Source organism: Muscardinus avellanarius, assembly GCF_963383645.1.
Source record: "Muscardinus avellanarius genome assembly, chromosome: 1".
Taxonomy (NCBI): domain Eukaryota; kingdom Metazoa; phylum Chordata; class Mammalia; order Rodentia; family Gliridae; genus Muscardinus; species Muscardinus avellanarius.
The window spans coordinates 117,973,630-117,995,827 of NC_137786.1; the positions used below are offsets into that span (position 1 = coordinate 117,973,630).

General features: G+C 49.9%; 1 protein-coding gene across 8 annotated transcripts in view; it reads right to left on the reverse strand.

Moving 5' to 3' along the window:
• Window positions 1–305: 305 nt before the first annotated feature.
• Window positions 306–22,198, reverse strand: part of GRAMD1B (GRAM domain containing 1B) — a gene marked incomplete at both ends in the record, with an annotated part of 210,982 nt that continues 189,089 nt past the window's right edge. For 6 of the 8 annotated variants that reach the window (XM_080705158.1, XM_080705157.1, XM_080705156.1 and 3 more), the window contains 12 exons: window positions 306–395; window positions 2,163–2,280; window positions 2,561–2,668; window positions 6,519–6,609; window positions 6,952–7,155; window positions 7,694–7,797; window positions 9,553–9,695; window positions 9,935–10,053; window positions 11,014–11,157; window positions 15,010–15,199; window positions 17,571–17,727; window positions 19,064–19,179. In XM_080705158.1, the coding sequence (XP_080561284.1) occupies window positions 306–395; window positions 2,163–2,280; window positions 2,561–2,668; window positions 6,519–6,609; window positions 6,952–7,155; window positions 7,694–7,797; window positions 9,553–9,695; window positions 9,935–10,053; window positions 11,014–11,157; window positions 15,010–15,199; window positions 17,571–17,727; window positions 19,064–19,179 (1,584 nt within the window). Of the gene's footprint in view, window positions 396–2,162; window positions 2,353–2,560; window positions 2,669–6,518; window positions 6,610–6,936; window positions 7,156–7,693; window positions 7,798–9,552; window positions 9,696–9,934; window positions 10,054–11,013; window positions 11,158–15,009; window positions 15,200–17,570; window positions 17,728–19,063; window positions 19,180–22,198 lie in introns of all 8 variants that reach the window. The other 2 variants (XM_080705153.1, XM_080705154.1) reach the window with 2 other exon arrangements.

The following is a 22,198-nucleotide window of genomic DNA, read 5'->3' on the forward strand; positions in this document are numbered from 1 at the left end:
AGCCAAGAATGGCCAGTAAGGGAAGGAGTGAGGAACAGAGGACAGGAGAAGGAGGGTCAGGGGAGGTCGGTGCTCAGAGGTGGTCCCTGCCCTCCTCGGCCCCTCCACCAAGAGAAACGCTGCTCCGGCCGACACAGGGGGCGGGAGGTCCCGCTCCTTCTCCCTGGTACATAGGCATTATCTCTTTTTAAAATCTGTATATAATATATATTTATATTCTGTATATATATATTTATATATATATTTATAGGGTCTATGTACACGTATTGCACAGGCCTCTGGCAGCCACCCCTGCTCCTGCCTTCTCAATGATAACGGTTCCTCTTCTCTTCACTTTCAGATGTATAGTCCCGGGACCTGATGCCATTCTGAAGGTTGATGAGGGAGTCCTTCATCTGCAAGACAAGAAACCCCAGCCCAGACCCAGGTTTGTGTTCTCAGTGGGCTTCTCCACACAGCCCTTTTTCAAAATAAAAAATAAAAGGAGTTGGAGTATAGCTCAGAAGTAGAATGCTGCTGGGTTCGATTCCCAGTACCAAGAAAAAGGAAAAAAAGCCTTCCACAAACATGGCTTCAAAGATACATAGGGTGCTCTAAACACTGAGTTGGATCTTGACCCTCCTTCCTTAATTTAGAACCTCAAACAACACTATGAGGGGGGGATGAAGCTCGTGGTTAAATAAGCACCTCCGTGGGCCATTTGATGCTGGCTGCCATTCCAGGAGCTATAACCATAATTCCTGTTTTATAAATGAGGACACTGAAGCTCGCTCACATTCAATCTCTGGCTCCAGGACATATAACTTATTAGTGGCAAGGTTGGGGTTCCATCTCAGGCCACCTGACTACAAAACAGAATGACTCCTCTTTGGGTACAGAAACTTTAGGGGAGCAGGACAAATTCGGGTGAATTATCTTCCCAATTCTCTTACACCGCGAAGGTACGTCCTGCCGTCTTGCCAGCCAAGTGGGGGCACTTTTGAAGAGAGAGTAAATTTTTCTGGAGGGAAGAAGGAAGTTCTCTCCCTGCGAGGAACTGACTTCTGCCCCCGGGCATGATTTTCTTAGATAGCTGGATTTAGGTTTGGGGTGGAAAACAGGCAGTTGCGCTATAAAGATGAAGCTGTGAAATCAAGGTGCTGCTATAAAGATGAAGCTGTGAAATCAAGGTGCTGCAAGCGTGGTGGCGCACGCTTGTAATCCCTGCGCTTGGGAGGCTGAGACAGGAGGATCGCACAGGTTTGAAGCCAGCCTCAGCTACTTAGTGAGGCTCTCAGCAACTTAGTGAGACCCTGTTTCCAAATTAAATATAAAAAAGGTCTGGGAGTATAGCCTGGAGGTAGAAAGCCTCTGGGTTCCACCCCCAGTACCACACACACACACACACACACACACACACACACACACACACACACCTACAAAGCCAACTCAGTGCAATGCTGTTGAAGATAGCAGCATGCTGCAGGCCGGGCGCCTCCGAGGGGAGGGAGGGGGTGTCGTCAAGGGAAATGGATGGACAGACACACCTTCCAGGAAGACAAAGCTCTGAAAGGCGAGTTCTGGTTTGTTTGGTTTTGGTTTTGGTTTTTTGCGGATCTGGGGATGGAACCCAGGGGCATTCAACCTCCGAACTACACCCCCTGCCCTATTTTTTATTCTTTATTTTGAAACAGGGTCTCACCAAGTTGCAGAGGGCCTCACTAAGTAGGCTGTTTGTAATCACGATCCTCTGGTCTCAACCTCCTGAATGCTGGGATTACAAGCGTGCACCACCATGCCCAGCTAGGTGAGGTTTTTTTTTTTTTTCAATTTATTTATTTTTGTGTGTGTGGTACTGGGGTTCCTGGAAGCCCTTCTACCTCGGGGCTACACTCCCAGCCCTATTTTATATTTTTTAAATTTGGAAACAGGGTCTCAAGCCAGCGCGGCTGGCTTCCAACCTGCGCGATCCTCCTGTCTCCGCTTCCCAAGCGTGGGTATTACAAGTGCGCGCCACCACGCCCAGCACCTGTGTTTCTAATAGCCCATTCAGGAATGGTTTCAAATGAGAACAATGGGTGATTTTGGAGATGAGTGAATGGGAGGAGGACATGGAGATGTGTCTCAGAGTATAAGGAAGGGCCTCTGAGGACCAGGGAAATGGGGAAGACGAAGTGCCTCACCTGGTCAAGGAGCATCACTGAGGATTTGATGATCTCCCTCCACTTTTGGAGCTCAGTATCGTGGTACTTTTGTTGGGACTCTAAGAGCTGGGCCCATTCTGTCTGAGACTGGGGTAACCTGTGGGGTAGAAGAAGGGGCACCCCCGCAGCTGGAGTTATGCTCAGCGGACTGTCCTGCGCTCCCAGACCCCTAAAGGACAGAGAGTCACATCAGAGTGCTTTGTCCTCGGCTCACTGCCCCCGGGCTCCCGCTGCCCCCAGTCCCAAGTGGAAGGAAAATAGAGGGACAGCTTTTCTGCCCCCTGGGCAAGGGCAGTGGGGCCTCTCAGCAGAGGCAGGAGCCGGGGCTCCGCACAGGGTGGGCGGGGAGAGGTTAGCCAAGGGCCAGGCAGGATTACCTTTCTTGGAGCCTCAGACCCTGCCAGGCAGTGAGGGTCTGGGTGGTGTGCTCCAGCGTCCAGAGCTTGTAGAAGAGCATCATATTGAGGATGACCAGCAGCACCAGACTGGAGGGAGACGGGGAGGGCACTGGCGATGAGATGGAGTCGGGCCAGGATCCCCCCACCCGAGGTTCCTGTGCCTGCCCTCGGGGCCAGCCAAGGCACTGCAGTGAAGAGTGAGACAGAGGGACACCGCAGGAGGGTAGAGAGAGAAGGGGGGCAGCCTAATCTGGAGGGGCCAGCACACGGCAGGAGAGCCATGGAGAGGAGTGTGGGGTGAAGGCGTTAGGAAGGGGAGACACAGACATCCAAGTCTGGTACCTGCGGGAGGATGGGTGAGGTGGAGAGGACAAGAGGTGAGAGGGCAGGGAGTGATCATAGAGCCAGTACCTGAAACAAATCCTCACAGGAGCAAGGAGGAAAAATGGGGAGGAGGCGGATGTTAGAAACAGGGAGAGAGGGGAGTGGGGGAGAGGGGCAAACTGCACTTAAAATGAGCCAGAGCACAAGTGATCAGATATGCGAAGAAATACTAGAAACAAAGATACAACGGATGAGGAGACCCAGAGAGGAGGAGCAGGAGACAGCATGTGTAGACTGACTCTGGGCATTTCATGGGCTCTGAAGCGAGGAGAGCGTCCTCCTGCCTGCCCAGCATCAGGACACACCTAAAGGCAGAATCGAAGGAGCGATTCCAGCAGGATGCACAGCTCTGCCCCACTGGCCTTCCAGGTGCCAGCAGGGCTGCCCTGAGGCTGCACCCGCCCCTCCAGCAGCTCACGGGACCAGCTGAGAGTCTGGGTCAGAACTGACCATGGCAGGGAGGAACAAGGGTAATACAGGGCTGGGGGACCCAGAGGGGAACGGAGAGTTAGAGACACTGTCTGCTTTAGTGGCTGCCCAAAGGCCATTTCATGACAGAAGTTGGTGGGGTGGGGAGATACAGGCAGGGATGAAGCAAGGACCAGGGATGTGCAAAACTGGGTCAAATCCTGGCTCTCTTAACTTTTGATCAAGTGGCCCCGCTTCTCTGAACCCCAGCTCTCTCTCTAGGGACAATATTACCTACCCTGTGGAGGGTATCTGGATGAGAGGAAATGTGTGGGGACACCACGGTAAGAACACAAAGGGTGGTTCTTACCATGAAAGGAGGCACACAGACACACACAGGGAGAGACGGCAACAGAAAGGGAAGGGGCAAGCAAGCAGTGGCAAAAAGAACCAGCCAAGGAAGAAAAGCTTTGACTACGCTTTATGCTTTAACGTGTGCACTCGAGGGAGATGTGCTTCTCATTTGTGTTTCTGGTCCTAGGAAAAAGCAGCATCTCTCTTCAATTGACAGCTGTACATCCCTGGGGCTATTCCCTGGCTCTCACCAAGGACTCTTAAATCTCATGTTGGATTTCAGTGGTTCTGTCTTCATAGGGTCAGCACACACTGAGTTGTCTGAACACCTTCAGCACATGCTGAACACCATCTTCACACCTGCATGACGCTCTCTGAGTGAGAGTGGTGCAGTGGTCTCAGCAGAGAGGAGAGGTGGGAGGCTGAGGCGCCGCACCGCCATGGCATGCTGTGCCAGGGGGGCTGCGTCACTGGCAGGTAGCCACCAGCCCCTCCACCTAGATCCTACTGTGTTGAATTCGAAGCCCTGATTCTTCTTCTTTTTTTTTTTTTTTTTTTGGTGGTACATGGGGTTCCTGGAAACCCTTCTACCTCCGGGCTACACTCCCAGACCTATTTTATACTTTTTTTTTAAATTTGTAAACAGGGTCTCTTAAGCCAGCGTGACTGGCTTCGAACCTGCGCGATCCTCCTGTCTCTGCCTCCCAAGCACAGGGATTATAAGCGTGCGCCACCACGCCCGGCACAAGCCCTGGTTATTCTAAACTAACAATGCCTCAAAGTTAGTTAACATCATGCTATCCAATTGGTGCTGGGGAGTAGGCATTCTCTACTTAAGTCAAAATGCAGAGGGAGCTGAAATACAGAACCAACCTGAGGTTGTAGTTTCCTATTGATCAAAATTCAATACCACTGGTATAGTTTTAACAGAACAAAGGCCATGAATCATGTTAAATGGGTGTTGCTAAATGTGAGTTTCACCAGTTGTACAGCTGACTTTACCCTAAATTTTGCAATGATTTCTGGTTTCTTATGCTACAGTCAGAAGAATTCTGCAACTACTTTCATGTTTTGCACTCAGTTGAGTAAGATTGTTGCTATATTCTTCTGCTTCTCTTTTTTATTTTTTTCCCTTGTTACTGGGGATTGAACCCAGGTGCATTCTACCTCTGAGCTACACTCCCAGGCCTACTTTATTGTTTATTTTGAAACAGGGTCTCCCTAGATTGTTGAGAGTCTCGCTAAATCCCTGAAGCTGGTCTCAACCCTGTGATTTTCCTGTCTCAGCTTCCCGGGTTCTGGGACTCCAGCTGTGCGCCCCCATGCCTGGCTGTTCCCCTAGTCTCCATGGCTCTTCCCTGGCAGGCTTCCCCAGGCTGAGGTCCTCCTCAGCCCCGTGATCACCACACTCGGTGCACTGCATGGATCATCTCATTCACACCCATGGCTTTAATGCTGGGGATAATTAATCTGTGCCTGCACCTTACACCGGTCTCCTGAGCACCAGGTCCACAACAAATACCTGCACAACTCAGTGGGCCCAGTTTTCTCTCACAACTCTGCACTGAACTCCAGGATTCGGTTCGTGAACACGACCATCCACATTGCCTCTCATCTGCGGCTCATCTTCCTTCGTAATGGAACCAAATGGCTAATGAGTCCCCTCAGGGACTGCCCCGCTCCGGGCCCTCGCCTGTCGGACACCCACTCCCAGATCACCGCCGTTCACCCAATTCATCCCCCACCTCGAGTCTTTTCTCATCCGGTCCATTTGTGAAAATGCCATGGTGAACATCTGACCATGTCGCTTGTGGGCTCCCTCCACAGATTCCTGAGGATAAGGCTGGGCTCCCTGATCTGCTTCTTTAGGGCTTCAGAGAAGACTGAGAAGGTCGTAGAAGCAAAACCAAAGCCAAGACAGGCTCATGCCTGGTGCATAGGGGTGGAGCCCACGTGTGGGCAGCGTCGTCCCTCACACCCACTCAGCCTACCCACACACTCACACCTCCTACCTCATTCAAGGAAGGATGTGGGCAGTAGGTGGAACCAAGCAGAAGGGCCATCTTTTGCTGTTCTAGCTGCTTCCTTTTCAAAATGCTGTAGGAATGTCCTGAACAGGCTCCTTCCGTAGGCCAACATGTTGGCTTAGAGGTATAGAAAGAGGCCCTAAGGCCTTTGCCTCTGCTAAAGAGTGAACAGTGCAAGCTGTGTTCATCTCTTTTGGCTTCCCATCTCCCTTGCTCAGTAACGTTCTATGAAATGCAATAAGCATATGGTTTCATAATGCCATGACAATTATAAATCATCTACATTAAAATAAGCATTGATTTTTCCTGAACTGTAGTCATTGATTTTGTCTGGTGACCTTGCCTGCCAAAGTGTAGGCTCTGTGAGCCCACACTTTTGAGTGCTTGGTACCCAGAACATCTCTTGCAAATAAATAGGCAGCCCCCTGAAATGTATGCAGCCCCTCTCGGTGAGCATTTATCCTCCTGTGTGGGTTTTAAGTGTCCTGTTTCTCTCATCCACTTGACACTGAGTTCCTAAAGGGAAGAGTATATGTTTATGTTTTTTTTTTCCTGGAAATATGCAGTGAGTTCTGCGTAACAAGGAGAAAAAGAAGCAGAGGATGAGAAATGATGGACTGAGCAGCTGATCCAGACAGAAAAAACTAGAGGACAAAGAAGAAGGAATAAACCAAACCAGGGAAAACAATCCTAAACAGATGTTTTGAAAGCTGGCAGGAGAGGAAGGCAAGGGCAGGGAGGGAGAAGAGCCTGGAGTCGCTTACACACAGCTGATAACCAGTAGCAGCTTGGACACGCTCTGCAGGTGGAAACCATTGGGCGTGTCCTCGGGGATATGCCGAGTCTGCGTGGAACCTGTGGGAGATCACAGAGGGTCACCACGTGGGCCACAAGCCTACTAGGTGCTGACAGGACAATGGTCAAGCAACAAACACCAGGGAAGGGTCCATGCTGCTGCTGTTGGAACAGTACAGTAGCTATGCCCAGCCCCACAGTAGGAGGAGGTAGGTATAGGTTCAGCAGAGGCTGAGGAACTTAATTGGCAAAGAGAACAGAGCATCCAGAGCCTTAGCTTTACTGAGTTACGGTCAAATTCTTACAAATTACACTGCAGATGCAAAAGCAGTGTCCTTCTGTGCGACTTGGCCCGAGCGTGCATCCCCACCCAAAGCTCCGGTCCACCCCACCTGGACGCACCTGCCACATGCTTGATCCTGTGGCCCACATCTTCATCTGTGGGTGTGGTAACGGGGCTCATCACCTCTTCCAGGTGAGGCACCCGCAGGTGGGCATGGGGACGTTTCCTCCGCCGCACGGTGGAAGGCTTGCTGGCCTTCTCCTTGGGAGATTGTCTGTGCATCTCAGCCAGGTAGGTATTCTCTGTTTTGGTGAGCTCACTCTCTAATGGAGACAAAGGACCACAAAAAAGGCCATCTTCCCATACCTCTAACCCAACATATTGGTCTCCTGAAGGAGACCTTCGCATACCATGCTCCGGGAAGCTGACTGGGTGGAAAGACGACCTGCAGGGATGCCCATGGAAAGTTACTTCTGGAGCCCAGCCCTGCCCAGTTAAGCCTCCTCTTGGTCATTCCACATCATATACAGCCAATGTTCCCACCCTTGTGTGCACAGTTTGGGGCCTATCACACACTTCCTACATGGATGTGCTCCCAGATCCTCCTCCTAACAGCATTACCACCGTATCACTACATCAGAGGTTCATTTTTTTAGGGGGAGAGATACAACAGATCCCTTCATGATTTCACAAAATTACAGTCTCTTGGAAAATGCATATATCTATGCATGGTATCTATTTGGGGGGCAGCTGAAGGACCCTGAGACACATTCTCCATGGTTCCCTTTGCCCTGAGCGGTGGCAGCTGCGTGGGTCACCCAGTTCTGCAACTCAAACAGCAGCGGCGAGAGTGGCACCAACCTAAGTGGCGGAAGTAGTCCTCCAGCCCACTCCAGAAGTTCTTCTCGATGAAGGTTTTCACTAACCCCCACGGCTGTTTTCGATAGCGCAGCTCTGTGGAGACCCTGAGGAAAAAAACAGAAACAAGGTCAGACCCCATCTCTGCTGGAGGAAGGGAAATTCACGTGTAGGGCCAAGGAGCTTCACGTGTGCATCATCTGACCACGCTCTGAGGTCAGCGGGAGCTACTGGATTTTTCCTCATCTCATAGTTGAGCAAAAGCTGGGCGTGGAGGGCACATCTGCAATCCCAGTACTTGGAAGGCTGAAACAGGAGGATCGCAGGTTCTAGACCAGCCTCCGTAACTTAACAAGAGCCTATTTAAAACTTAAAAAATAAAAAGGGCTGGGGGTATAGCTTAGAGATAGAATGCCTCTGGGCTCAATCCCCAGTACCAGGAGGGAAGGAGGGGAGATACTGAGGACAAAGGATGGGAGAACAGAAGAGAGGTGGGTCGGGGAGGAAAGGAGAAAGAGAGGAAAGGTTAAGGGAAGAATTTATGCTCACAGGGCACACAAAATGCTCCTGCCCACTCCCTCAAAAAATAAACAATGCCGGGCGTGGTGGCGCACACTTGTAATCCCAGCATTCGGGAGACTGAGACCTGGAGGATCGCAGTTCGCAGACAGCCTCAGCTACTCAGTGAGGCCCTCTGCAACTCAGTGAGACCCAGTTTCAAAATAAATAATAATAAAAAAATGGGCAGGGGGTGTAGCTCGGAGGTCAAATGCCCCTGGGTTCCATCCCCAGACCCGCAAAAAAAACAAAAAACAAACAACCCCACAAAACCAAAACCTAAGAGGATGAGAAAAATGGAGGCTCTTCTTGAGTTTCAGTGCTAACCTCTTCCAGACTCCCAAGAGATCTCTGGAATCTTTCACTAAACTCCGACTTTATTTAAACTACATGAAGGAGTTTCTAGATCCTTACAATCAAAAGAGCACGGTCTATGAGACAGGTTTCCAGGCTGATGATTTTTCAACTGGGTGTGTGTCTGGAGTTTTCAGTTAGATTATACACTTCTTAAAATGTCAAAGTCTAGGCCCAGCATGGTGGTGCACACCTGTAAGCCCAGCACTTGGGAGGCTAAGACAGGAGGATTACAAGTGTGCGGCCAGCCTCAGCAACTTAGAGAAACTCTCAGAAACCGCCTGTTTCAAAATAAAAATTAAGAAGGGCTGGAGTATAATTCAGAGGTCAAATGCCCCCAAGTTCAATACCCAAGCAAGTCACAGTGCCCAGAACTCATTGTCCATTCGAGCAACACTTTCTTGACTCTGACACGAGCAGGCTTAGTGCTGGTGGTGAACTGAGATTCCTGCTCCCAGGGGCCCACTGTCCAACAGAGGAGATGAACAGGAAGTCACTGCACACACACACACACACACACACACACACACGCACACACGCACATAGTAGAGACTGAAAACAGGCTCATGTTTCTAAGAGCTGAGTTTCAGTGCTTCCTGAGGACATAACTCTTGGCAAAGTCACAGATGTGAACAGTGAAGATCAAGCCACCTCCTTGGGTCATTCTAAAGACTCCGGTGAATGTAAAGGCCCCCACACAGGACTGCATACACCAGGCAACCAGCCAGTAGTGGCAGTGCCAAAGGTCTTACTGTGGAGACGTAGAATTGTTAAGGGGACACGTGGTAGAGAGAAGAATTGTCTGTCCGGATGGGATGGTGGGAGCCTCAGAAGGCTTCAGAGAGTGGGTAGAATCGAGAGTCACCAGGCAAATGCCCACGCTCCTCCCCCCTCTCAGAAGCACAGGCGAAGACCCCATCTGAACCCACTCGGGTCCCCACACACGGCACCTGAGTCGACTCTTGTTCCGGGCCACACGGGTGAGTGTGTAGCGATTGATGGTGTAGAAGTAGTCGTGGTAGGGCACGTCGTGTGTGAGGACTTCCGCGTCAATCACGTAACACTCACTCTCCTGGCTCGCCTTGTACATGGTCTGTGGGGAGGAAGGGTCCACTGGCCCAGATGGAAGAGAAGCAGGGCGAGAAGCGGGCTTCTCCCACCTCCCCACCCCCTGCGGCTCCAGGTGGCAGATGCAGGACCAGGGGCGATGGTTCCATCAGAGCTGGTAGGAAACCACATGTGTGCCCAGAGACAGCCTCCTACCACCTGGGCCTTACCCTCCACTCTACTGCTCCCAGCCCATTCCCATTGGCCCGGGGCCTGTCTGCCCACCTGTGTCTCCCTGACAGTGGCAGTTTTAGGAGCCAGGGGATTGGTAAGGGTGATGGTGTAAAGAATCACTCGACTCTGGTTCCCATTCTCTTCCTTCTTCCACGGGTGGAAGATGATATCTGAGGGTAGAGAAGAGCCCTGGAATGAGGGAGGGGATGCAGCACAGCCCCCCACATCCCCATCTCCCCTCCAATGAATACTGATTCTGTGCTGAATACTGAAAGCCACCCCCACCCCACCCCGAGGAAGCCAATGGGAGCCAGCGGACCAGGGGAGCGCGGGGGGGTCGAAGCAGAAAGAGGCTCATTGTAGCATTGCCGAAATTCTGCTCAGCGCTCCAGAGTGCTGACTGTTCTCGGGTTGGAGCAGGAGGTCCTGGGGCCACCTACGGGGGTGCTGGCAACACTGGAGCTACTGTGGCAAGGGCCTGGGATCCCTGGGGAAAGAGCGTTCGCCCCCAGGGCGTGACCTCCCTTGTCCTCCGCGTGTCCTCTCCTGGCAGAGGGGCTTGCTGCCTTCCCAGAGGTTTTTCCCAGAGCAGTACGCCTAGCAGCCCTGCGAGGCCAGAGTGGCGTCCCTGCGGCAGGAAGCCCTGGGACGAGGCAGTGGGACAGGAGCGTGAGGGTCACAGCTTAGCCCCTTCTTAGCCACCTTCTCTGGGCAAGCAATAGCAGCCTGAGTTTTAGCATCCCGAGTCATCAGTGCCAGGACTCTGAACGTTGCATGCAAGGTGGTGTTAGGACTGGGTGACACAATGCAGCGTGCCTGGCAGAGGGCTGGGGATACTTCCAGGTAGTGGGAGCTGCTGCCCTGACTCAACAGTGAGCCCCGTGACCCAGCAGGTCTTGCTTGCTGGCAAGTGTTTAATGCCCAATATATACAGATCTGTGCAAAAACGCAGCAGTGCATCTCTAAAAGAGCTCGGCACACAAGACCAGAAAGAAAGAGGTGCCTGGGCCATCGGGTTCCTTGGAAAAGGAGGGTGCACGGGAAGAGGGAAAAAATGAGAAAGAAAAAGAGGACATATAGACGGAGAAAGAGGGGGACAGTCAGGGAGGGGCTGGCCCAGCAGATCAGACCAGAGAATCTCCGCTGCTCCATGAAGTCCCGCAGGAAGGGCGAGTTGGTGAAGAGGAGGTCATACAGCTTGTCCACACTGAAGTTGAAGACCTCGTTCACATACTGCCGGCCACTCAGGTCTTCATAGAAGGCCTGGACCTCCCCTGCACAGAAGAGACAGTGAGGAACTACACGGTGACGGCAGATGGTGGGGCCCGGACATTCAAGCGCGCCAAGGGGAGCGTGGCTGGCTCGTGGCCCCTGCCACTCTCCTCCAGCTGGTGCTCGCAAGGCTTCTCCAGTTATCACGTGGCCCATCCAACCTGTACAGAGCTCGGGACCGTGCCCCAGTCACAGTCACAGTCACTGAACCACTGAAAACGTCATGAGATGTGGCTGTTGAGCGACCGGGCCTTGTGCAGACAGCACAGTGCACTGACGCAATCGATACCAGGCGGCAGGATCTTACCAGAACGCCTCGGGATGCATGGCTGGCACCGTGTCAGGACACACACTGCATTGTTTTTGCACTTTCAAACCTCCCTAGTTAAGTTCAGACTAAAATCTAAACAAATAACTACTTGCTAAGATTGTCCAAACCGCAAAGGACAAGCCTTTGAGAGCCTGTAAAGCACAAGTGACAAATGACACTGTAGCTACTGGCTCAGGAGAACACATAAGCTGATTAATCAGGAATGATTTGTCTGTAGGAAAGCCTCTAAGGCTGGGGCTGTCGGGCACGTCCCCCCATGATTTCAATACTCCCCTTTTATAAACAAAACTTATGTAAAACTTTTAAAAACAAAAACGTATAGCTGGACATGATGACATATCCATAATCTCAGTACTTGGGAGGCTGAGAGAGGAGGATCACAGGTTTGAGGCCAGCCACAGCAAATCGATGACAGCAACTTAGCAAGACTCAGTTTCAAAATAAAAAATAAAATAAAGCTGGAGTGTAGCTCAGAGGTCGATTGTCCCTGGGTATAATCCCAAGTACCAAAAAACAAAACAAAAACAGTTATGATCATGGCTTTATCGCAGCAAAAGAATTATAAATCTGAATGACCCCAAAAAAAGAGATACACAGAGCCGGGTCGGGAAGGATCCCAAGAAGAACGAATTCTCAGTTCTCAGGGACACTGTAACCACCGGCACGTGATGTGACCATGTCCACTGTATTCCTAACCAGAGAACCCCACCTGAAAATTTCTGAGATTTCTTTTTGTTGTGGGAGGATGTGTCTGAGGGCACAGGTGATGGCTGAGCCTTCGTGGCTAAGTGGCTCTTCCCAAGCCCCCCACACCCCACAGGCCCTGGGGTCGACACCCCAGTTGTGACCTCAAGAAGGAGGTGGACATCTGTGGCAACCTTAGGATTCAGAGAAGGCTAAGGAAGAATTCAGGAAGATCCATTCAGACTAGAGACGCTGTGCGTGCTGGAGCAGGATGCTCACATCTTGGTTTGTGAACGGCACCCCTGGTATTAGGTGTTACTCAAACCACACGGGGATTGGCACTGGCCCTCGATCCTAGGTGGGTGGTGGGGTGACCCACTGAAGGTCAGAGCCCATTCAGGTTACCCCTCGGAGGGACGGTGCACGGTACACAGGGACGCTGAGAATCTGGCTTCTCTCCGTGGAACTCGAGCATCGGCACGCTCCCGAGCGAGTCCTGGAAGCTAACTCTACACAGGCGTGAAATTAGAAGCAGCTATTCAGAGCGTGAGAGGAGGGTGTTGCCAAAGTCCATCTGACCCTGCGAGACCTTTCCCTCTAGCAGGGCCTATACGCCCTATGCTGGAGCCACTAACAAGTTTTGTGGCTACCTTGGGAAAATTCCTTTTATTTTATTTTATTTTATTTTTTGGGGGGGTGGTCTGGGAGTGGAACCCAGGGGCATTCAACCTCCAAGCTACACCCCCTGCCCTATTTTTTATTCTTTATTTTGAAACAGGGTCTCATTGAGTTGCAGAGGGCCTCACTAAGTAGCTGAGGCTGTCTGCGAACCGTGATCCTCCAGTCTCAGCCTCCCCAATGCAGGGATTACAAGAGTGCGCCACCACACCCCACTTGAGAAAAAATTCTTATTAAAAGCTAATCATTTCCAAAGAGTGGAGACATGCACCTTCCTTGAGGCATATAAGCAATGCCTTAGTTGGGTGTGGTGACTCATGCCTGCAATCCCAGTACTTGGGAGGCTGAAAGAGGAGGATCCCAGGTTTGAGGCTAGCCTCAGCAACTTAGTGAGATCCTCTGCAACTTAGCAAGACCCTGTTTCAAAACAAAAACAAGCCGGGTGTGGTGGCGCACGCTTGTAATCCCCGCGCTTGGGAGGCGGAGACAGGAGGATCGCGCAGGTTCGAAGCCAGCCGCGCGCGCTGGCTTAGGAGACCCTGTTTCTAAATAAAAATATAAAATAGGTCTGGGAGTGTAGCCCGGAGGAAGGAGGGCTTCCAGGAACCCCAGTACCACCAAAAAAAAAAAAACAAAAAAAACCAAAAACAAGCCAGGCGTGGTGGCGCACGCTATAATCCCCATGCTTAGGGGGCTGAGACAGGAGGATCGCACAGGTTCAAAGCCAGCCTCAGCTTCGTAGTGAGCTCTCAGCAACTTAGCAAGACCTTGTTTCCAAATAAAATATAAAATAGGTCTGGGAGTGTAGCCAGAGGTAGAAGGCCTCTGGGTTTCATCCCCAGTACCAACAAACAAAACAAAAACAAAAACAAAAACAAACAAAAAAAAAAAACAAAAAAACCAAGTCAGACATGATAGTACACCCATACTTGTAATCTTAGTACTTGAGAAGCTGAAACAGGGAGGTCACAAGTTCAAGCACAGCCTCAGCAATGTAACGAGACTCTTAGAAACCTGTTTAAAAACAAAAAATAAAGCCGGGCGTGGTGGCGCACATTTGCAATCCCAGCATTCGGGAGGCTGAGACTGGAGGATCGCGGTTCTCGGACAGCCTCAGCTACTTAGTGAGGCCCTCCGCAACTTAGTGAGACACTGTCTCAAAACAAAGAATAAAAAAATAGGGCAGGGGGTGTAGCTCGGAGGTCGAATGCCCCTGGGTTCCATCTCTAGACCCGCAAAAAAAAAAAAAAAAAAAAAAAAAGTCAAGCACAGTGGCACACACTTGTAATCCTAGTACTTGGGAGGCTGAGACAGGAGGATCACAGGTTCAAAGACAACCTCAGCAAGCAGTGAGACTATCAACCTGGGGAGACACTGTTTTCAAATAAAAATAAAATAGGGCTGGGGGTATAGCTTAGCGGTAGATTGCCCCTGGGGTCAATCTCCAGTATCAAAAAGGGCTGGGTGTATAGCTTGGAGGTAGAATGTCCCTGCATTTAATCCCTAGCGCCACACATAAAAATAAGTAATTAAAATAAATAACAAACAAAAAAGGTTGATGTATAACTCAGAGGTAGAATGTCTCTGGCTTCAATCTTCAGTACCCGCCCACTCTCCTTCCCCGACACATATGCTTTAGCCGGATGTGGTGGTACACGCCTGGAATCCCAGTACTTGGGAGGCTGAGACAGGAGGATAGCAAGTTCAAAGCCAGCCTCGGCAACTTAGCGTGGCTCTCAACAACTTAGTGAAACCCTATTTCCAAATAAAAAGTAAAATAGGGCTAGAATGTAGCTCAGAAGTAGAATGCCCCTGGGTTCAATCCCCGGCACCACAAAAAAAAAACAAAGCGATGTCCTGCCTTACATGTCTGACAGAGCCCTACACAAACCAGGGTCAGTAGGAGGGTACATTTTGTGGCAAGACTGGATGTTGGTGCAAAACCTGTCTGCTGAGCAAAGAAAGGTCAATACAGAATGATGAGGGGCCTGCAGTGCATACCTAACAAGGAGATGGATGTGTGCTAAAAATAAATGTACCTTAAAGGAAAATAAAAAAGCTGTATTACCCACCCTTCCACCAAAAGGATGACTCTAGTCCCCACTAGAGAGCGCCTTTAAGCCTTTAAAGGGCCACCCTGGAGCCATGTTCAAATGCCAACCTTCATCGTGGGTGTCTGAGGAATCGCTGAGCTCGGTGGGGATGTCCTCGTTGTCATTGAAGTCCAACGAAGGAGAGTTAACGGGCGCGATGATCTCAATCTTCTCCCCGATGATGTTGTCAATGGCGAGCTCCTTCTCCAGGGACCCGTCACCCTCCAGCACCTCCTCCTCCAGGGGCAGGCCATCGAACTGCAGCAGAGACAGAGGCATTACCCACCAGGGATGGCCTGATTAGATCTGCTCTCCAGAAGGAGTCCGGGGACCTGACCTTGGATGCCCTCACATTCCCAACACAGCTGCTCAGGATTCAGGCTGGAGTCATACTCCCAGGGCTTGCCCAGCACAGCCTTCTATTTCAATAACATACAGGTCCAAAGAGGTGGTGCCTGCAGCCCCAGGTCCTTCCTAGAGCCATACCTCCTCCACACTCTCAGAGAGTGAGCCTGACTCGGAGTAGAACCCTTTGTTTCTAAGCTTAGAAATCTTCACAAAAATTTTTTTAAATTTTCATTCATTCTCCCATCAGCACCAGAGGGAATCAATACATTCTTCTTCTTTTTTTTTTTTTTTGGTGGTACTGGGGTTCCTGGAAGCCCTTCTACCTCCGGGCTACACTCCCAGACCTATTTTTTAAAATATTTTTGAAACAGGGTCTCTTAAACCAGCACAGCTGGCTACGAACCTGTGCGATCCTCCTGTCTCCGCCTCCCAAGCGCGGGGAGTACAAGCGTGTGCCACTACGCCCAGCAATACATTCTTTTTTTATTTTATTTATTTATTTTTGTACTGGGGGTAGAACCCAGGGGCATTCTACCTCCAAGCTATACCCCCAGCCCTATTTTTTATTCTTTATTTTGAAACAGGGTCTCACTGAGTTGCAAAGGACCTCACAAAGTAGCTGAGGCTGTCTGAGAACCGCGATCCACCTGTCTCAGCCTCCCACATGCTGCGATTACAGGCGTGCACCACCACACCCAGCTTACAAGTTTTTACATCTAAAGACAATCTCAGAGATAGCAAATGAAGACCAGGCACCAAATGAAAAAGGTTTCTCTTCTAAGGCCAAGTGGCCTGACCCCTAAGTCACTGGAATACAAGGTTCCCTTTTTTGAGAGTGCCTCCTGGGAAGCCCCACCCCTCCTTCCACTGCTTCCCTCTTCTTTCATCAAGCTTCTATATTCTCTACATCAATGTCCCCAAAGAGACAGCATCTCTTAGACATTTTTGTAGCCTCTACAAAGTCTAGCAGAGTGGGGAAGTAAAGCACAGTAACTCAGTAAGTATTAATCAAATGGGTGCATAACAATTAACTTCAATATTCATGCATGACTTCTGATAATGAATTAAAAGAAAAAGAAAAACACGGGTGGAACTAGAGCAGCCCACCAAGAACCAAGCCCACACAGTGGACTTGGAATAGTTTTAATCTTAGAAGTCGGAGAGATGTAAATCAAAACTACCCTTAAAGTTCACTTATCCCCAGTTAGAATGGCAATTATCAAAAACACAAACAATAATAAATGCTGGTGAGTACGTGGAGAAGCAGGAACTCTGACACATCATTAGTGGGATTGCAAATCAGTGCAACCACTTTGTGAAGCAGTATAGAGAGTCCTTGAAATGGGAATGAACCTACCTTATGACCCAGCTATACCACTCCTGGGTATCTACCCAGACCACCATAGCAATGCACGCATAACTATGTTTACAGCTGCACGATTCATAATAGCCAAACTATGGGACCAAAAGAGACGCCCATCAACAGATGAATGGATTACAAAATTATGGGATATATACACAACGCAATTCTACTCAGCCATAAAGAAGAACAAAATTGTATCATTTGGGGAATGGGTGGGACTGGTGAATATGATGCTAAGTGGGAGTCAAAAAAGTGAAAGGTCAGATGCGCTCCCTCATATGCGGACGCCAGGGAGAAACTGGGAGCCAGGAGGGACTCCAGACAAAGGAGGAGAAGCCTCAGTGGAGTGAGGGAGACGGGAGGGGAGGAGACTTGAAGAGGGAAGCACCTCAATGGCCACGATGCACACACAGACTTACCAAAGCCAATCACTGTGTGAGCACGGGAGGAGGGGAGGGAGGGAGGGTGGGAACTGCGGCGGGGGGGGGGGCTCAACAAGTGTACATATATGCCTCTATTACTGAATTTCAGCAATATGAATGATTACAATGTACCAATTTAAAAAGAAAAGAAGTCGCCAGGCGTGGTGGCACACGCTTGTAATCCCCGCACTTGGGAGGCAGAGGCAGGAGGATCGTGCAGGTTTGAAGTCAGCCGTGCGCGCACGTGCACACTGGCTTAGGAGACCCTGTTTCCAAATTTTAAAAAAATGTAAAAATGGGTCTGGGAGTGTAGCCCGGAGGTAGAAGGGCTTCAAATCCCATATTCCAGGCACCTGGAGTCCAGGTGTGGACGCGAGAACTGTGCCAAACAGAGTAGAGAGAGCCCATGTGCACCCAGATGACCGTGATGTGACCGGCCTCCCCTCTCCCCATGGCCTCTGGCTTGGGTGGGGGTGCCCAGGGCTCATGGCCGTACCGAGACGGGGGCCTCGCTGCTCCCCGTCGACGTCAGCGTGCTGTTGGTGACGGACTTCTTGGGCAGCTGTGGGCTGGCATCTGGCTTGGTCTCAATGCTGCTTTTGGAAGAACTATCGTTCACTTCATTCTCTTCCACAGGAATCTCCTCACAGTAGCTGGAGAAGGGACCAGCGGGCTCCCATTAGTCTCGGTGTTAAGACGACCAACTACTCTAAGAACCTCAGACCCGTCTATCTGTCTTTAACCATGGGCTCCCTGCCTTATCTCTGATCCTCCTCTAACCAAAACCTGTCCCCTTCATTGCCTTTCTTACACCTCCTTCCCATCTCACTCACTCTCCCTCCTTCCCATGGAAAACTGTTGGCTCCAAACTCATCTTTGCTAGGTACCATTCTTAGGCTGATCCCTACCTAGACATGATCATTATTCATCTCGTCCTATTTTTTCCCACTGTATCCCTCTCATCCTGATTGCTGAACTTGAGCATCTGGGTTCTGAGCAGGCATTTCCATGTGCTAATTAAGTTAGGGCTCTGGACATGAAGACTCCCCCAGTGGTATTGCCCAAGTTCTAGACCATAATTAATGTATTTATCTGCATTGTACACCTAAGAGGAGACTCTCCTGAAGGTCTAGGTGGGTACCCCGATAGGGACACTTGGGGGCGCACTGTCGCCTTGCCCCTAAGCGAGCAGTCCTCATCTCTGCGGTCACCATCGCCATCAATGCCCGACTTGTACTTTAAGCACCATCTGTATGCATAATAACTGAGTAAATCATCATGTGCATTTTACGGATAATAGATATGTATTCCCAGAGGTTATGTGAGTCCACTGTAGAACATCAGCATTTGTAACTAAGCCCAGGTCCTTTTTTTTTTTTTTTTTTTTGGTGGTGGTACTGGGGATTGAACCCAGGGGCATTCTACCTCTGAGCTGCACTCCCAGCCTGATTTTATTTTTTATTTTGAAACAAGGTCTTGCTGAATGCTGAGGCTGGTCTCAAATCTGCAATCTTCCTGTCTCAGCCTCTCAAGTACCGGGATTACAAGTGTGCACCACCACACGTGGCTAGCTCCATCGCTGCCAGCAGATGTGACACAGTGAGGCATCCTTCTGCCACTTCCATTGCTACCTTCCTGGTCCAAAGCACCATCACCTCTCATCCAAACTATCTAGATTATTCAACAGCCTCCTGACAGGTCTCTCTGCTTCTGTCCTTGTTCCCCGTCTATATTTCCAGCACAGAGGCCAGGGAGGTCTTGTTAAAATGTTAAGTCTGACTTTATCAACGATCTGTTCCCCACTTTCCACCCTCTGAGCAGATGCCAGTGGTCACACTGGCTGACAGCTGTGGCCATAGTCACGTCTGCCCCTCGACCTCCCTGACCTCACCTCACCTCCTGTTCCCCCTCCCTCCCTCCCATCTCAGGCCCCGGCTCAGACACCATGCTCCCTCTGAGGCTTCACTGCCCTGCAGCCCCATCACTCACCCCATGGTGTTGAAGTCGTCGTCGGGGGGCACGTAGTCCTCGTCATCACTGGTCAGGCCCAGCTCATTCCCATAGCACTGGTGCACGAAGTGCCAGAGCTCCTTGGGGCACAGGGGCTGCGGGGAGAAGACAGCGGCCCTGACCCTTCCCATGCAGGTCCTCGTCCTGCACAGAGGCGCTGAGCCAGGCCAAGGCTTCCCGTCCCTAGCTGGAAGAGATGAGCGGCCACCTCTGTGACATCCCACCAGCCTTGGAGCCTCAGCAGGAGGCCAGTCTCCTGCCCAAGAATGTGGATTTCAGCAGAGCCAAACTGTAGTCCCTCCTGGCTTGGTCCTCCAGTAGAGGTTTGCAGAGCAAACCAGCTGGCCCTTGGAGGGTGGTAGTGGCCCCACTTTGTGTTCCTAACGATGAGGTCCAGTATTGAGAGGAGTAAAGCCATGCTGCTTAGGGGCCAAGGTGAACTCTGAGCAGCAATCCCCTTCCATATTAACTGTGGCCAGGCAGACCCTGCTGGACCAACCTCAGAAGTGGCATAGCTGCACAGTTGCTGATGTTGGAAAGATTCCTACACTGACACAGTTGAAAGGGCCTTAAAAGTCATCTCACCCAGGCCGCCTTGACCACCCACCCGCACACCGCCTTCCTTATTCTGAAGTGCAACAGGTTTGCCTACAGTTCTATGCATTAGTGTTTCCTTACTTTACTGTGTGTCTGTGTGTACTCCTTAAAAGCATTGCCCTAAGAAAAGCTAGCTCTCTTAGGGTTCAGAGTTTCCAGAAAGAAGCACAGAATGTCAAAGAACTAAGATCCAAGGTCAAGGCTGCGAGACTCAGATTGGAAGGAAGGGAAGAAGATGGCAGAGACAAGTGTGAGCAAAAGGGGACAGGAGGCCCGAGACAAACAGAAGCAGCGGGTGGGGTGGCAGCGCACACCTGTAATCCCACTACTTGGGAGGCTGGGACCGGAGATTGGCAGATTCCAGGCCAGTCTCAGTAACTTAGCAAGACCCATAGCAACTCAGCAAGACTCTGAATAAATAAATAAATAAATAAATAAACAAATAAATGGGTCTGAAAATGTAACTCAGAAGTGGAATGCCTCAAGGTTCAATCCCTAGTACCAAACAATAAATTAAAAAAGTAGAAACAAGAGCTGGGCGTGGTGGCGCACGCTTGTAATCCCTGTGCTTGGGAGGCTGAGACAGGAGGATCGCACAGGTTCGAAGCCAGCCTCAGCTACTTAGTGAGGCTTTCAGCAACTTAGTGAGACCCTGTTTCCAAATAAAATATAAAGAAAATGTCTGGGAGTATAGCCCGGAGGTAGAAAGCCTCTGGGTTCCACCCCCAGTACCACACACACACACAAAAAATAGGGCTGGGGGTGTAGCTCAGAGGTAGAATGCCCCTGGGTTCCATCCCCAGTACCGCAAATAAATAAATAAATAAATAAATAAATAAATAAATAAATAAATAAAATAGAAACAACCAATAACTCTAAAAAAAGAAAAAATTCAGAGAACATCTGCATCAGTAGATTCCATCAAGAATCTTCAAGCTTCCCAGCTCATCCTTTTAAGGTATGGTGGCTGGTAGGACACTGTTAGCCAGAATTCTGGTTTTCTGACAGAAAGCATCCCCTTCTCCCTTATTGGGACCTCCTATCTCTCGCCTTTACAGACATTCTTCACCGTGCCTGAGACACATATGCTTTCTGCCAAGCCATATCCTAGCCTGCTCCAACCTGCTCCACACTACCCTCCCTCCTGATCAGTTCCACCTGGCTCAATTGGTCTGACCCCAGCAAGGACCAGCAGAGCCAACAGACCCTCAGTATTAGGTGGAACTTTTAAGAATTATTCTGAGACATTTAGAAGCCATAGAGATGACCCTGTGTCTTACTGACAAACAACAGTAGTTGTGCCAGGCATGATGGGATACATCTATAATCCCAGTGCTAGGGAGCCTCAGACCAGAGGATTGCAAGTTTGAGGCCAGTCTCAGTAATGTAAAAAGACTCTCAGCAACCTGGTGAAACCCTGTTTTAAATTAAAAATCAAAAGAGCCAGGTGTGGTGGTGTACACTTGTCATTCCAGTACTTGAGAGGCTGAGACAGCAGGGTTGCAGGTTTGCGGCCAACCTCAGCAACTTCTGAGACTCCGCAACTTGGTAAGATCCAATTTCAAAATAAGGAATAAAATGGGGCTTGGAGTATAGCTCAGAGGTAGACTGCCCCTTGACTTAATATCCAGTGTCACACACACACACACACACACACACACACACACACACACACACACAGAGTTGGAGGTGTAGCTCAGAGTTAGAATGCCCCTGGGTTCAATCCTAGTACCACACACACAAAAAAAAGAGGAGGAGAAGGAGGAGGAGGTGAGGGGGAGAAGAAAGAAAGAAAGAAAAAAAGAAAGAAAGAAAGAAAGAAAGAAAGTAAGACAGTAGTTGTAAAATGTCAAACTTGCTAGGTTAGAAGATGATCTTAGCTCAGAAAAGCTACCATGATTTATACCAGGCTCTCATCTTAGGAGGAACTCTTTAATAATAATAGAAGTACTCAGTGTTTTCCAGATAGTAATTCATTTAGGCTAAAGTCAGGCAGATATATATATGCATGTTTTCAAATACATATATGTCAGTTGTATTCACATGCTAACCTCTGGAGGGAATCATATACACAGTATTTCCCCCTATGTTTTTTTCTCTGGCTTGGAAAATTTGTCAGCACTCAACTGCATCTGAGTAGGAATTCTAAGAGCAGGGACCGTGACACTCCCTCCCTCCATGGTGGCTGTCTTAACTAAATTTTCTTCATATGTGTGTGTGTGTATTTTTTTTTTTTTTGGGCGGTACTGGGATGGAATCCTCCTACCTCCGGGCTATACTCCCATACCTATTTTATGTATTTTTTTTTTTTTTAATTTGGAAACAGGGTCTCTTAAGCCAGCGCGGCTGGCTTTGAACCTGCGTGACCCTCCTGTCTCCACCTCCCAAGCGCGGGGATTATGAGTATGCACCACCATGCCTGGCCTTTTTTATATTTTTGATGCCCTGGCTCCTAGGGCCTTGCTAACTGGGGTAGAACCTCCTAAGGTTAGCAAATTCTTAGAGAGAGAAAACTCC